This window comes from Monodelphis domestica, chromosome 8 (assembly GCF_027887165.1).
Source record: "Monodelphis domestica isolate mMonDom1 chromosome 8, mMonDom1.pri, whole genome shotgun sequence".
NCBI lineage: Eukaryota > Metazoa > Chordata > Mammalia > Didelphimorphia > Didelphidae > Monodelphis > Monodelphis domestica.
This window is the reverse complement of record NC_077234.1, coordinates 37,450,005-37,463,244: the sequence shown is the minus strand read 5'-3', so window position 1 is coordinate 37,463,244 and position 13,240 is coordinate 37,450,005. Positions and strand designations below refer to the sequence as shown.

The following is a 13,240-nucleotide window of genomic DNA, read 5'->3' as shown; positions in this document are numbered from 1 at the left end:
CTGAGTCCTCTAAGCCATGGGGTGTGGAATTGGAATGGATAAAATGGAGTGGAAGGGATAAGGTTCTAGAATGCTGACAGATTTTTTATGGAAGTTTTGTGGGGAAATATGAGTTAAAACTGTACAGGAGGAGAAGACATGGAAGGCTTATGATTGGCGCAGTGGGGAAGAAGGCACACCCAGGAAATTTTAAGGAATAATACCTACCATAAGGGGTTGTAAAGTTTAGTTTATAATGTGCCTTACATAGGATATTCCAGTTTCTTCCCTTCACAACAACCTTAAATGCTTAAGTGTTATGATTAGTTCCATTATACAGATGAGGAAGCTGAGAAGAGAAGTCAAGTAAAATGCCTAGGACCACACACCGAGGGTCTTGGCATTAAAGTTCGAATCTATGTCTAATTCTAGCACACTATGAACTACAGAAAGCTGCCTAATCTCCAGTCAAGTAGCAGCTGTGAGGTGGTAGATCATAATCTCACTCATTCCGAAGCTTCGGTAGAATTAAGACAATCAAGGCCCTCTCTTGATTTCTCCCCTTATAAACATTAATTAATGTTCTAGTCTAAACGGAAACAAAGTCTCTGGACTACCTTTGTTCCTAGAGGTTAAGATGACCCAGTCAAAGTCATGGCAATCCTGTCATTCTGTTACTTAACAACAATTGTATATCCACTTTGTGACAAATACTCCAAGTCCTGCCCAGGCAAATGGAAGTCCTTTGGGTTGTCTAGAAATAGCAGGCTGGCATGAAAGTGGCTTCCATGGTACGAAAGCTTAAGATATAAAATAAATACCTTCTCTAGTCCCTGACCTTAAGAAGCTTATCCAATGGCAGGGATAAAAGAAACATGTATTAGGGCAATAGACACTAAAAATGCATATAAAAAGTTGACTGTGATACAATCAATATTAATAGTTAGAAAGCACACAGAGTCAAAAGCAATCAGATGGAGATGGGTTTCACAAGTCTTCACAGAGTACTTATGTGTTGAGAAAGGTTTTGAAAACCGAGGACAAACTGGAAAGAGGAAGCTAATCCAGGCAGAAAAAATGGGCTCTTTCCAGAAGGGAGAAGCAACATGGTCAGTGTAGAAGAGTTCCACCCTTTGACTACTAATGAAATAAAATGAGAACAAATATTTGTAAAGTGCTTTGAAGACTCTGAAGCACTATATCTGTGGAGATGAGATGATGATGATGATGAGAGAATAAGGTAGGAGTTCAGCCAATAAGAATTTCTAAGCTATCTACTAGGGTTCAAGCACTGTCCTTGGGCCCAGTACAAATAAGGAAACAGTCCTGCCTCTCTCACATCTACTTTGCACTATAGTTGAAAGGAGTAAAAAAAAAAATAGGCAGAGAGTTCTGAAGCTCATCCAGCTATTTTAAGCCAACTGCACCAAGACTTCTGGGACATCTCCAATGGGGCTCATAGCACTGAACAAGATGAATGACAAAACAGAATCAACGAGAATGAAGAACCAGGGCTTAGCAGTAAAGTCATCCAGGGGTTGTCATCACCAGACACTGCCATATGCTCTGGGTGTCTGAGTGGTTGGCAAATCCCTAGACCTACCTGGGCCTCAGTTTACTCTGTGTAAACACCAGTTGAGCTGGGTGGCACCTGGGCAGGCTCTGAGCTTCCTGGGCTCCCACGAGGTAAGCAAAGAACATCCGTGTCCCTATGGGCTTAGCGCCCCCCCCCCACCTTGCAACCTGCCTTCTGGGCCTCCACACGCTTCCCTTCCGGGCTCTGCAACAAGGGGAGTGGGCTTAGCATGGGGTGGGAGCAGGCCCAAGCGACCTGAGAAAAGGGGGTGCAGACCCCTGAGGAGCCAGGGGATTGGGGTACAACTCCTAGGGCTGGGCGTTCTAAGATGCCGGCATATGAAGAGAGGTGACCGCCATGATGGGTGGGGTGGGGAGGCAGGTGAGCACTGATTGGCTGGAGCAGCTCTACGCCTGAGCAGTGTGAGCCTAGCTGTTGGGCGCCCCACTCAGAACTGGGATTGGGCAGCTGCAGCCTCTTCCCCTTGCACATGCAGCTGCTACAAATAACAGAACTAAGGTTGCACCTCTGCTCTCCCACAGAGCTTGGCTGCTGCTGACCGAGGTCATAGCTGGGAATGAGTAGCAAATAGCCAGGCCCCTTTGGCTGTCCAGGTGACAACAGATGCATGGTTGGGTCGCAGGGGACAGTGTAAGAAGCCAGAACATTGCCCCGCTGCTATGTCTGGGCACGGGGTAACAGCTACCAGTTGCTATGTCACAAGAGGTATTCTGATGCTAGAACACACCGCTGCTACGCAATGCAGGCAGCTCCAGCAGGGTTGTGAAGGGCCAGAAGACTTTCGAGCTGGCTTTTCTGCAACATGACTGAGCAGGTGCAGCAGCCCCAGATTGAGCAGTGAGTGAGCTACCATTGGCCAGATCTGTTGCTATGCCCAGGCATGTGGCTGCAGCTTCCAGTATGTGGGCTGTGATTGGCCAGACTTCAGGCACCTGCTCCAGTGCCCTCTGTTACTAGAGAAATTCTCCAGGCCTGAGAGTGGCTGCATCTGGGCATAATGGGATGCATTTTGGGCAGCCATTGGTTCCTGTCTCTCTCTGCGCCTGCGCACTGGTGTCCTGTGCTCTGAAGAGCCTGATGCGCCTGCGTGGTTGTGGCGGACACAGCAGCCGTTGGCGGGAGCAGCTTTTGAGGCTGGTGTGAAGGCGATTGGTGAGGCTGCATAGTCTGGGCAGCAGTGCAGCTGAGCAACGGCCTTCAGCCCCAGGGTAGCAGAGGCAGAGGCCAGCATCGTGGGGTTCACGATGTCTCCCAAGGTTTCCCGGAAGAGCCGACCCCAATCCCAGGCCGGGGCCCCCAAGGCCCAGTTTCAGGCCGGGCAGAGGCTGCTGTGCCTGCATGGCTCCCTGCTCTACGAGGCCAAGTGCATGCGTGTGGCTGAGGTAGCAGCCGAGTCGGAGGCTGAGATGGAGGCTGGCTCCGTTATGTACCTCATCCACTACACGGGCTGGAACAAGAACTGGGACGAGTGGGTCCCCGAGAGCCGAGTCCTCGAGTACTCGGACGCCAACCTGGCCCGGCAGAGCGAGCTGCTCAGGGCCCACCAGGAGCAGCAGGCAGGGGCCAAGGCGCGAGGAGGCTTCCGTGCCCGTAAGATCCCAGGGCCGGGGCTGCAGCAGAAAAACGGGGGTAGGGCCAGACGGGACCCCCAGGAGGCCCTGGCCAGTGGAGAGGGCAGTAGCAGTAGCAGCAGTACCCCAGAAGCGCCTCAGCCCCCTCGGAAGAAGAGGATCCCCCTGGATCCTACCGTGGAAAGCGAGGAAGCAGCCAGGAACAGGGCTGAAGTCAAGGTGGACATCCCAGAAGAGCTGAAGCCGTGGCTCGTGGACGATTGGGATCTGGTCACCAAACAAAACCAGCTCTTCTATCTCCCTGCGCAAATGACTGTGGACTCCATTCTGGAGGACTATGCTCGTGCTAAGGCACTGACCAGAAATAGAGATGAGAATGCTTATGCTGTCCTGGAAGTCGTGGCAGGGATCAAAGAGTACTTCAATGTAATGCTGGGCACTCAGCTGCTGTACAAATTTGAGAGGCCACAGTATGCTGAAATCCTAGCTGAGCATCCCAATATCCCCATGTCTCGGATCTATGGTGCCCCACATCTGCTGCGCCTGTTTGTGAGAATTGGGGGAATGCTAGCCTATACCCCACTGGATGATAGGAGTCTTGCTTTATTGTTAAGCCATTTGCATGATTTCTTAAACTATTTAGCAGAGAATTCTAATGCATTGTTTAGTGCCACTGACTATGGGGTTGCCCCTCCTGAGTATCATAGGAAAGCTGCCTAAGAGTATGACACAGTTTGTTCTATCTAAGTGTCTGCCAAAAAGCTGTTTTGTTCTTAGTCCTTCTCTTACACAAATAATGTGCTTTACAATTGTGTTTGTGTATAACAGGACCTATGTTTGTTTCATAATTAATCTGTTTTGTTAGAAACAAAAAGTTATAAGGAACGTTTGGGCCACTTCTTAGAAGTATTACCGGTGGATGTAATAAGGGTCACAGCAGTGATATATTGTAAGTTGCTCAATTGAATGGTTGACAAAGTTGTTGAATGCTTATGGTCCATTCCTTTTACAGTGTTAACTTTAAGTGACAAAACACTCCAATTAGCATTTATAGCCAGAGGCTATATATTTCTATATCAATCATTTGTACTGATTGCTTTTTTTGGGTACTTGATGTAAACAGCTGTTTATTGAAACTTGACTATTGTTTGATAGGTATTTGTCTTTTTGCCCAGATTGTTGAAAATTTTGGATGTTTGTTTTCTATATTTCTAGTTTAATGATACTTTTGCCATAATAAAAAAATGCATTTTTGCTAACTGCTTTTGTGGGGAAATTGATCTTTCAGAAATTATTTTTAAAATCTCGGGTTCCTTTATTTTCAGCAGGAAGATATGCAAAATAAGAGGGAGACCTACAGGATGGTAGTTTGTCGATGGCCCTGATTTTCAAAAAAGTCATATTCTTTAAGCTTTTAGTTTCTAAGAAAATACTATTAATGGAATAGTTTCTGATGACTATAAGCTACTTTGCATTCATTAAGAGGATGTCAAGCCAGACATTTCCTTTTTTTACAGTATATTGGTAAGACAAGGGAAAGCCAAAACTTAGTTTAAACAAAGCATTTGATAAGGTCCTTAACCATTTCATATATTCGGTTATTTTCAGAACTCACTCAATTATTATTTGGAACCTGGAGGGAAATCTTTAGGAGAGTGCCCCCAGGAAGCAACCCTCAAACCTACTCCACATTTTATAGCACCAATTTGGATAAAGGCAGTATGCTTATCAAATTTGCAGGTTATGCAAAAACATTTTAGTTTAGAAAGATGAGCTAAAGTCTAATCAAATTAAACAGTGAAAAATGTATAGTCCTTTGCTCAGGTTCAAAACATACAAGCCTGAGAACTAAATAAAGGAGAAGTAGCCAGGCAACACCAACATATGAAAACAGCTTTGTAGGGAATTATAAGTTCAATACATTAATGTGATAACTGAAGCTATTCCAAAAGCTAATTAAATTGTAGGCTATATTAATAACAACGTAGATTTCAGGACAAAGGAAGTCATAGTCCTGCTGTTCTCTAGCATTTGTTATCCCGTACTGTATCCAGATCCAGGTGTCACATGTTAGGAAAGACTGAGATAATAAAATACATTGAAAAGAGTGGTGATAACATTGGAAACTCTAGAATATGAGGAATCAATAGGCTGAAGGCATTGGCAATGTTTAACCAGAAGACTTCTGGGTTATGAGGTAGGGATGAGGGGGAAAGGCATTCTGGCAGGATATAATAATAAAATTTTGTAAATGGGAGGCAGAGATGGGAATAATGTACACGAGTTCCAGAGTGACTGATCTCAGCTTGGTAGAAGAAAAAAGAAAAAGAAACAATTTAGAATTAGGCAAGAGTAGAATGGGATATCCTGAGAAGCACTAAATTCAGTGGCCATGCTAGATGGGTAGCTTAAAGATTAAATTACTTGATTTCTGATGTCCCTTCCAGTTCTAAGATACTATGGATTTTTAAAGGTATATTCTACTATGTTTAAACTTAGAATTCGTCAGTCTATGTCCCTTCCTAAGCTCCAAGTTGTTAGAAACTTCCTGGCATCCTAAATCTAGCATGGAGTGTGGCATTCAGAATTGATTCTGGCTTGTAACAGTAAATTATAGCTGCTTATCCTTGGCTTATATCTTTTGAGATTAATGGTAGTATCTTCTTAAGCATCTGCAGGAAAGAGGACCATCACTGACAATTTGTTCCCCAGTAGACTATCTTTTGTCAGGAAGTTGTTTATGACCCAACTAAGCCTTACCTGCTAAAAAGGTAAGAACTTCCTTAGTTTGATCCTTTGTGGAGACATTAAAAACATCTATCACCTTTCTCTCAAAAATTACCTTTCACATATTGGTTTTCTTCAGGATATGTTACACTTCTAAAAACTTCTTTCTAAATGTGCTTTCTAAACTTCTTTTCATTTTGATTGTTCTCATTTGATTTTTCTTTAAAAAGATAACAATCAAAAATATTTTAGATGTGAAGTTATGATTTGCTAAATAATCAAAGAAGAATTACAGAGTTATCTATTTCCTATTTTCCTGGGTATATATGTTTCCCGAGTATCAGTATTTGATTTTCAGAGATCTTGATGTTGTCATTGTGGATAAATATTTATAAAAATTGCAACCACTGTAGGCCTTAGTACATGGTTTTGATGAGTTAATTACCAAATAAATCATTGGCTAGTGGCCAAAATTTTGGTAATGGTTATATTTGAATTTAGTCTAGTTCTCAAGCAACAGGACAGAAAGTTCTTGCCCACATGTGAGAAACCTGTGCAGACTGGTGAGTTACGCCAGTTTCATTATCATATTATCACCAAATCAGAGAAATGTTTGGAAGTGATTCAGTGGTCTTTCAGTCCAGTCCAGAACCCTGACAATATTCTCATTACAATGCATTAAAAAATACTAGTCTAGCAATTGCCATAGGCCCTTGAAAGAAGAGGGAATGCATTGCCCTTCCAGGCAATCCATTTCACTTTGACTTTTTGCAGCTTCTATTCATTGCCTTAAAGGCACAACCTTTGACAGTTCAGGTTCATCACTGTACCATGAGGCACAAGATATGTTTATTTACCACTGAAAATTTGATAGTGCTTTCACCATTTTTATTTTCATTGAAACCACATGATAAAAACACTGCATCTTGTCATTGTTATATTACTAACACAGAATGGGCTTAGCCATTCTACAAGACCTTGTTTAAAATGTCAAAAAGTACACTATCAAAGAGTGATCTGAGGACACCTTGGGGTCCCAAAGCCCCTTCAGAGAGTCTATGAAGTCAAAACTATTTGCATAATAATTTGTTATGTGCCTCTTAAAATACTCCTTTTTCCAACTACATATCTGTGTGAGGGCTATTTTTCTTCATATATAGTATTTCAAACAAAACAATATCACAAAAGATTGAATGTAGAAGCAGATATGAGAGTACAGCTCTCTTCTATTAGGCCAGACATTAAGAGATATGCAAACATGTAAAACAATGCCACTACTCTCTATTTTTAAAAATATGATTATTCTGGGTCCAAATGACTATAAAACTGTGATCGAGCAATACCACTATTAGGTCTGCATCCTAAAGAGATGAAAAGTATCTATTCATACAAAAATATTTATAGCAGGTCTTTTTGTGGTGGCAAAGAACTAGAAAACAATGGGATGTCCCTTATTGGAGATCGGCTAAATAAGCTATGGTATGTGATTATGAAAGAATATTATAGTCCTATAAGAAATTACAATCAAGATGATTTCAGAAAAATTTGATGAGATTTACCTGAACTGATGCAAAGTGAAGTTAGCAGAACCAGGAGAACAGTATATACAGTAACAGCAATGCTGTGTGATGATCTATCAGATCACAGCAATATAAATGATCCAAGTCAATTTTGAAAGTCATGATGAAAAATACTATTCATTTTGAGAAAAAGATTTGGTGGAGTCTGAAAGCAGATCAAAGCATACTCTTTTTTCACTTTATTTTCTCAATTTTTTTTTTGGTATATATCTTCATGCATTACATAAATAATATAGAATTGTTCTACATGAAGTCACATGTATAACCTGTATCAAATTTTTCAGAGGAATAAGGGGGAAGGAGGGAAAGATAGAATTTGGAAATTTTAGAAAACAAATATTAAAAATTAAAATTATAATGGAGAAAAAATAAAATACTGAAAACATTTAAAATATAGCTCCTTTTAATAAGAATTTTATTAAAACATGTAATGGATTATTATTATTATTTTAAGAAATCAATAAAGACTTTAAATAAGAATTAGTTTTAATTTTTCATATTGTAAATATTCCTAGATATAACCCATATATAAAAAAGCTAATTGGGAGGAAGTCCTCAAATTTAAGGTTGTATGAACCTCTTAAGATCCAAAAGTTTGGAAGGAATTGTTCTAATTTAGTCATTGCTAAAAGAAGTGATTGTGAATAGAAATCATCATGCTGGAAGAAACCACATTGTGTCCAAAGAATCTATCTGGTCATATTCTGCTCCATAATGTCAAATATTTTGAGCCACATTATGTCTTTGGAATTAACTACACATTGTAGCTTCAGTATTTCCTCTAAAAGAGCCAAGTTCTCAAAAGTAGACATTACTTTAATTAAGGAGTATACAATAAGGATGTAAATGTATATGAATTGAAGAGTGATTTCATTGGTACTGGAAGTCCCTGTTCCAAAACAGATGATAAGTCTTCAGTGGTTTCTCATTTTGTGTGATTCATAGGTATGCCTTTCCATAAATCCTTCTCAGAAGATTCATCCAAGGGACTCAAGGTCTTCCTCTGATTTCATTCTAAGTCCCAAGAGTGTCATTAGACAACATGGGCTAGCTCTCTTTTGCCTCATCATTTTCTCTTGCTACATGACCAGCTCATCTCCTTTTTCTTTCATACATGTCTACAATGACATTTTTATTCCCCTTGTCATAAGCAAGTAATCACTAGCAATATACAAGAATCGATTGACGCCCTGATGTGTCTTTCTCTTGTCCTTTAGATGACTTATAATTGTAAATCTTCCAAGAAATAGTTTCCATAATTCACAGCTATCAGTCAGCATCAGGAGAACATTAGTGGTAAAGGAATGGGCCCTTGCAGCAGGGGTCTTTGAAAACACTAGATACTTTTCTAATGGTGATGTAGCCTCATCTCTTTCTTCTCCAGTTCATTATCCACATGAAGTGACTATTTAGGATAGTCACTTCAGTTCTTTGTGGGTCAGTCTGTAATTTTGTCCATGTGGCTAATCTCTCCACTGACACTAATTGTATTTCCTCTACAGTTTATCAGACAGATTTCTAGCATTGCTACAGCCTAAAATAATCTACTTTTGGCCAAACTGATGATATGCTATTCTGGCCAATATATTTTTCAGACACCTATTTTTTCAAGGGTGGCTGACTCGACTTTCCATGTAATTCACTGATAATACTTTATTCTGAGGTCTGGATACTATTTAGTAATATGTCATCTGTGAGTAAGTATATTTAGAAAAACGTATTATCATCAATAGAAAATCCTACTTTTGAATAGACTCCTGCAGGGCAAGACATCTTCCATGACAATGATGAACACCTCAAGTGAGCACGTCTCCCTGATTTACATCTCATTTGGTGTCAATACTCAGCAGAGCATTGAACAGAGTTATGCCCCTGCATCTGTCATAGAATCTTGTGTAATTTTAATGTGAAAATGGCAGATCACAGATAACAAGTGCATTCAAAATTTCAAGTCTTGAGATGGTAGAATCTAAAGATGGTTGTTCCAGTCTTTCTGATAAAAGCATGACATAGACTTTCCTTTAAAGTAAGATCTGTTTTGTTTTTTTCATCTTTCATCCTCTGACTAGTTATCTTCCTCCAATTAGAATTGAGTTTTTTTAAGAACAGATTTTATTTCATCTAGCTATTTGTGTTCTCAGCCCTGAGCATCATGCTTGGCATGTGGTAAGCAATTAATAAATTCTTTTTTAAATTATTATACTGCATCTAAAATGCTTTTGGAGAAGTTGTGTCTTAGTTGAATCTCTTTCTTGCCTCTCTTCACTACTTTCCTCCTTGGGTGACAAAATTCTGTCCCTCCTCTTCTTTCTCCTCTACACTGGAAAATAAACTTGACTTCCAGACCATTACTGGTTTTGGCTGCTAATTCATTCTTCTTGTCCAAGAGACTAAGTGTTGCTTGGGCTGAAGGAATTTCTGAACTTTTTTAGTTTCCCCATTGTGGAACATATTTTATATTAGATAAACATCTGTAAACAATGCTGATAATTGCCAATGTTGGTAACTTGTCCATTTTTCAAAATTAGCGAATGAGACTACAATTGCTTCAATCACTCAACATCTTATTCTCTCTTTTTTTTTTCTATTTTGGAGCCAATTTTAGCCTTTATTTAATCCATCACCTGATGATCTGATTATACAACAGTAGCTGATTTCAAAATGATAACTATATTAGACATTAGTTATGTCCTGTATTTTAAGGCATAACCCTCAAAAACAAATAATCATAACAACCACTAAAGACTCTGATGTTTCATTATACACGAAGGTGACTGGGAAATGATGCATAAAGGATATAACAATAGAACTTGCCCTTCTTGCCACCCCCCCCCAAATTAGCTGAGTACCAACCCATCTAAAAACAGGGGACGTATGTGACTTGGAAATTGGTCATGAAATAATGAATTATCTGGCCAAGTTGGCCCACACCAAATAGTTTTTTATCTTATGTGGCTCTCATCTTTGTTTATACTGAGAGTGTCAGCATGGCAGAAAAGGGGGCAAAGAGTGAATTTTAGAAGACTATCTACAAATATTTAACTGTTGTTATTTTATATGTGAATCCCTGGCCCCAAATTATGTCTGTTCCTTGAGAGTCAGCCTGCCTAAATTCAGTCAAACTCTCATAAGGCAGAATGTGAAGAAATGAATTTTTTTGGTCCTGACAATTAACAAAAAACTTTCCCACTAAGGCAGAGTGTGATGACAGGTTTTGTCTGGGAGAAAGAGTACCCATGCTAATGAAATGATGGAACTTTTAGGAGTGTTTAACCCCCAGCTTGGGGAACTTATTTTTATATTAAATTATTTTTAATTTTTAAGAATATTTTAAATAGACAACTTTCAATATAACTGGATTTTTTTGTAATCATATGTATTTTATTTTATGCATTTAAATATATTCTTCTTCGAAAGGGGCCACAGCAATTACCAGACTGTCCAGGGGGTCTATGACACAGAATAGGTTAAGAAGCTCTGTTTCAAATTAAATCTATTTGAAAACAAAGGAATATTATACTGCTCACTAGTAAAAATTGTAGCTATGATAGGATAGAAAAAACAAACTGGCTCAAGATATTCCAAAGCAGATACGCTAAGGCCAGGCATTCATCTGGACAAGTTAAAATACTTTCCAAATTGCTTGATTCATGGTAAAATCAAGTATTAACTGAGGATTGATCATATCCATAGAGCAAATTGGAGACTTGTCTACAGACTCAACTAATCTTGATGAAGAGAAAAAAAGTACAGATGCCATCTCGTGCACGTGGGAGTTCACTGAATCCATGAGAAATAACTGAACCGAATCTTCTACAAATGATGATTGAGGGCTCTGACTGAGAAAGAGCAGCTCTGTTCACGTGAGGCTCTGATATTTAAGAAGGAAAGTGAAAGGATTAAGAAAGATAAAATACGCATTCCAGTGGGTTCCAAAGAGGAGGCTAAAATGTATTATTAGATTATTATGGTTGTGATTAGTGATAGCTGGCATTTGTGTAATACTTCCAAGTCTACAAAGCACTTTTTACATGACATCTTGTTTGAGACACAGAACAACCCTATGAGGAAGGTGATATCATGATCCCCTTTTTATAGATGAGGAAAATAAGATGGATCAGTGTCGAGCGACTTGTCCAAAGTCCACAGGCAGTAAGTGTCTGAGGCAGGAGTCTGACCCAGGTCTTCCTGAGTCCAAGTCTGGTTCATTATTAGTGATATCTTTATGTTGAATAAAGTTGTCACAGTACTTTAGAGAAGAAACACAAGTTTGAAGAAATAAAGGTTCAAAAAAGGAGGCAGGATTGGTTTAGTCTTCAGTGTGGCAAGGTTGCTTGGAGGACAGTATAGTGGACCTTGGGCAGTTAGGTGGCACAGGAAGACTCATCAACTTCATGGGTTACCAGCTGTGTGACCCAGGGTAAGTCACTTAACCTGATTTGCCTCAGTTTCTTCATCTGTAAAATGAACTAGATAAGGAAATGGCCAGCTACTCCAGTGTCTTTGCCAAGAAAACTAAACAGGGTCAGGAAGAATGACTGAACAACATCACAGTTGGATGTTAGGCTCTGTGACTGATGGAGATAACATACGTCAAACCTTACGTCACTACATAAATGTTATTGGTATTCATTGTCATGATGAGGACTATTGGCATTATATGCACTGCAGCGGTAGGGCGCAGGACTATCTTTCATCACTATAGTTGTCAAGGTTTATAGGGTACTTGACATATTAATGCAATGACCCTGTGAAAAGGCTGTCCAGGTATTTTGATCCTATTCTACAAATGAGGTTACTAAGGCTCAAAGCTGGGGGATTAATTGACTTGTCCAAGGGCACGTGGCATGGAAGGGGCAGAGGTCAGACTCTTGGCAGATCCTAAATCCATGTCTCTTTCCTCTATTCCTACAGGACGAAGCATTCGATAATGACATTACCTAAGAATTGGAAGCTTATCCTTGGGAATGGTTTTACAAGTAGGCAGCTGCCTACAGAGCGTGATTTCAAGAATAATGAAAAGCCCCCCCACCCCCACCCCAAAATAGCTCCCCAGCTGGCTCTGCCAAAGCCCACCCTTGCCCAATTTGTCACTGCTCTGAGCAAAAAGCATGGAGGGTCTTGTTAAAATGCAAATGGCTTTGGGAAGAGTCAGGCATAAAGACACTCATTTCAGTTCAAATCGGCTGATCAAAGTAACTCATCCATCATCTAACATAAGACTGTTGTGACTAAGATTGCCTTTCATCATTCCATGTGTATCTTGTATGGTACATAATTGTTTGCATGTTGTCTTCTTAATTGGAATGTGAGCTCCCCAAGGGTAGGGACTGTGCTTTTGCCCCTCTCCATACCCCCACAGCATAGCACAATGCTTGGCACATTAATATATTAATGGCTCTTAATATATGGTTGTTGATTAATGGACTGACTCCATTGTCCCATCTTAGGTCATGTCTATGAATCACTATTTTTAGAAAGTTTTAGACATTTATTAACTTAAATCAAAAGGACAGTCCATAGCCATGTGTGCTGTAGGATAGAATGCAAACCCTGCCTCCCGGTATGAAAGGTCTTCCACCATCTTTCTCCAACTTAGCTTTTCAGTCTTCTTTCACACTGTACCCCATAATGCAGATGACTGTCCTCTTCCGCACACCCCATATCCAATCTATCTTGCTGACTCAATCTCCTTCACAACTCACATCTTCTGTTCTCTTCACTCTAATTCCGGTCCTCTCTCCCCTGAATGACTATCACCATCTCTTAACTGGTATTCATGCTTC

General features: G+C 40.1%; 2 protein-coding genes and 1 long non-coding RNA gene across 10 annotated transcripts in view; 2 read left to right on the top strand and 1 right to left on the bottom strand.

Moving 5' to 3' along the window:
* NAALADL2 (N-acetylated alpha-linked acidic dipeptidase like 2) overlaps positions 1-13,240 on the bottom strand; it is a 1,419,153-nt gene that overhangs the window by 672,148 nt on the left and 733,765 nt on the right. The gene's annotated exons all lie outside the window — the stretch shown is intronic.
* On the top strand, positions 2,039-12,691 carry LOC130455897 (uncharacterized). The gene is made up of 2 exons (XR_008914152.1): positions 2,039-2,413; positions 12,369-12,691. It is a non-coding gene; the product is annotated as an uncharacterized LOC130455897 (long non-coding RNA).
* On the top strand, positions 2,501-4,417 carry LOC103098704 (mortality factor 4-like protein 1). Its single transcript, XM_056808006.1, has one exon. It carries the CDS (start codon positions 2,821-2,823, stop codon positions 3,865-3,867), a length of 1,047 nt encoding a protein of 348 aa, XP_056663984.1. The 5' UTR covers positions 2,501-2,820; the 3' UTR covers positions 3,868-4,417.

Bases quoted from the DNA above. Each gene is read 5' to 3' on its own strand.
- LOC103098704 (XM_056808006.1), top strand. From the start codon at position 2,821: ATGTCTCCCAAGGTTTCCCGGAAGAGCCGACCCCAATCCCAGGCCGGG.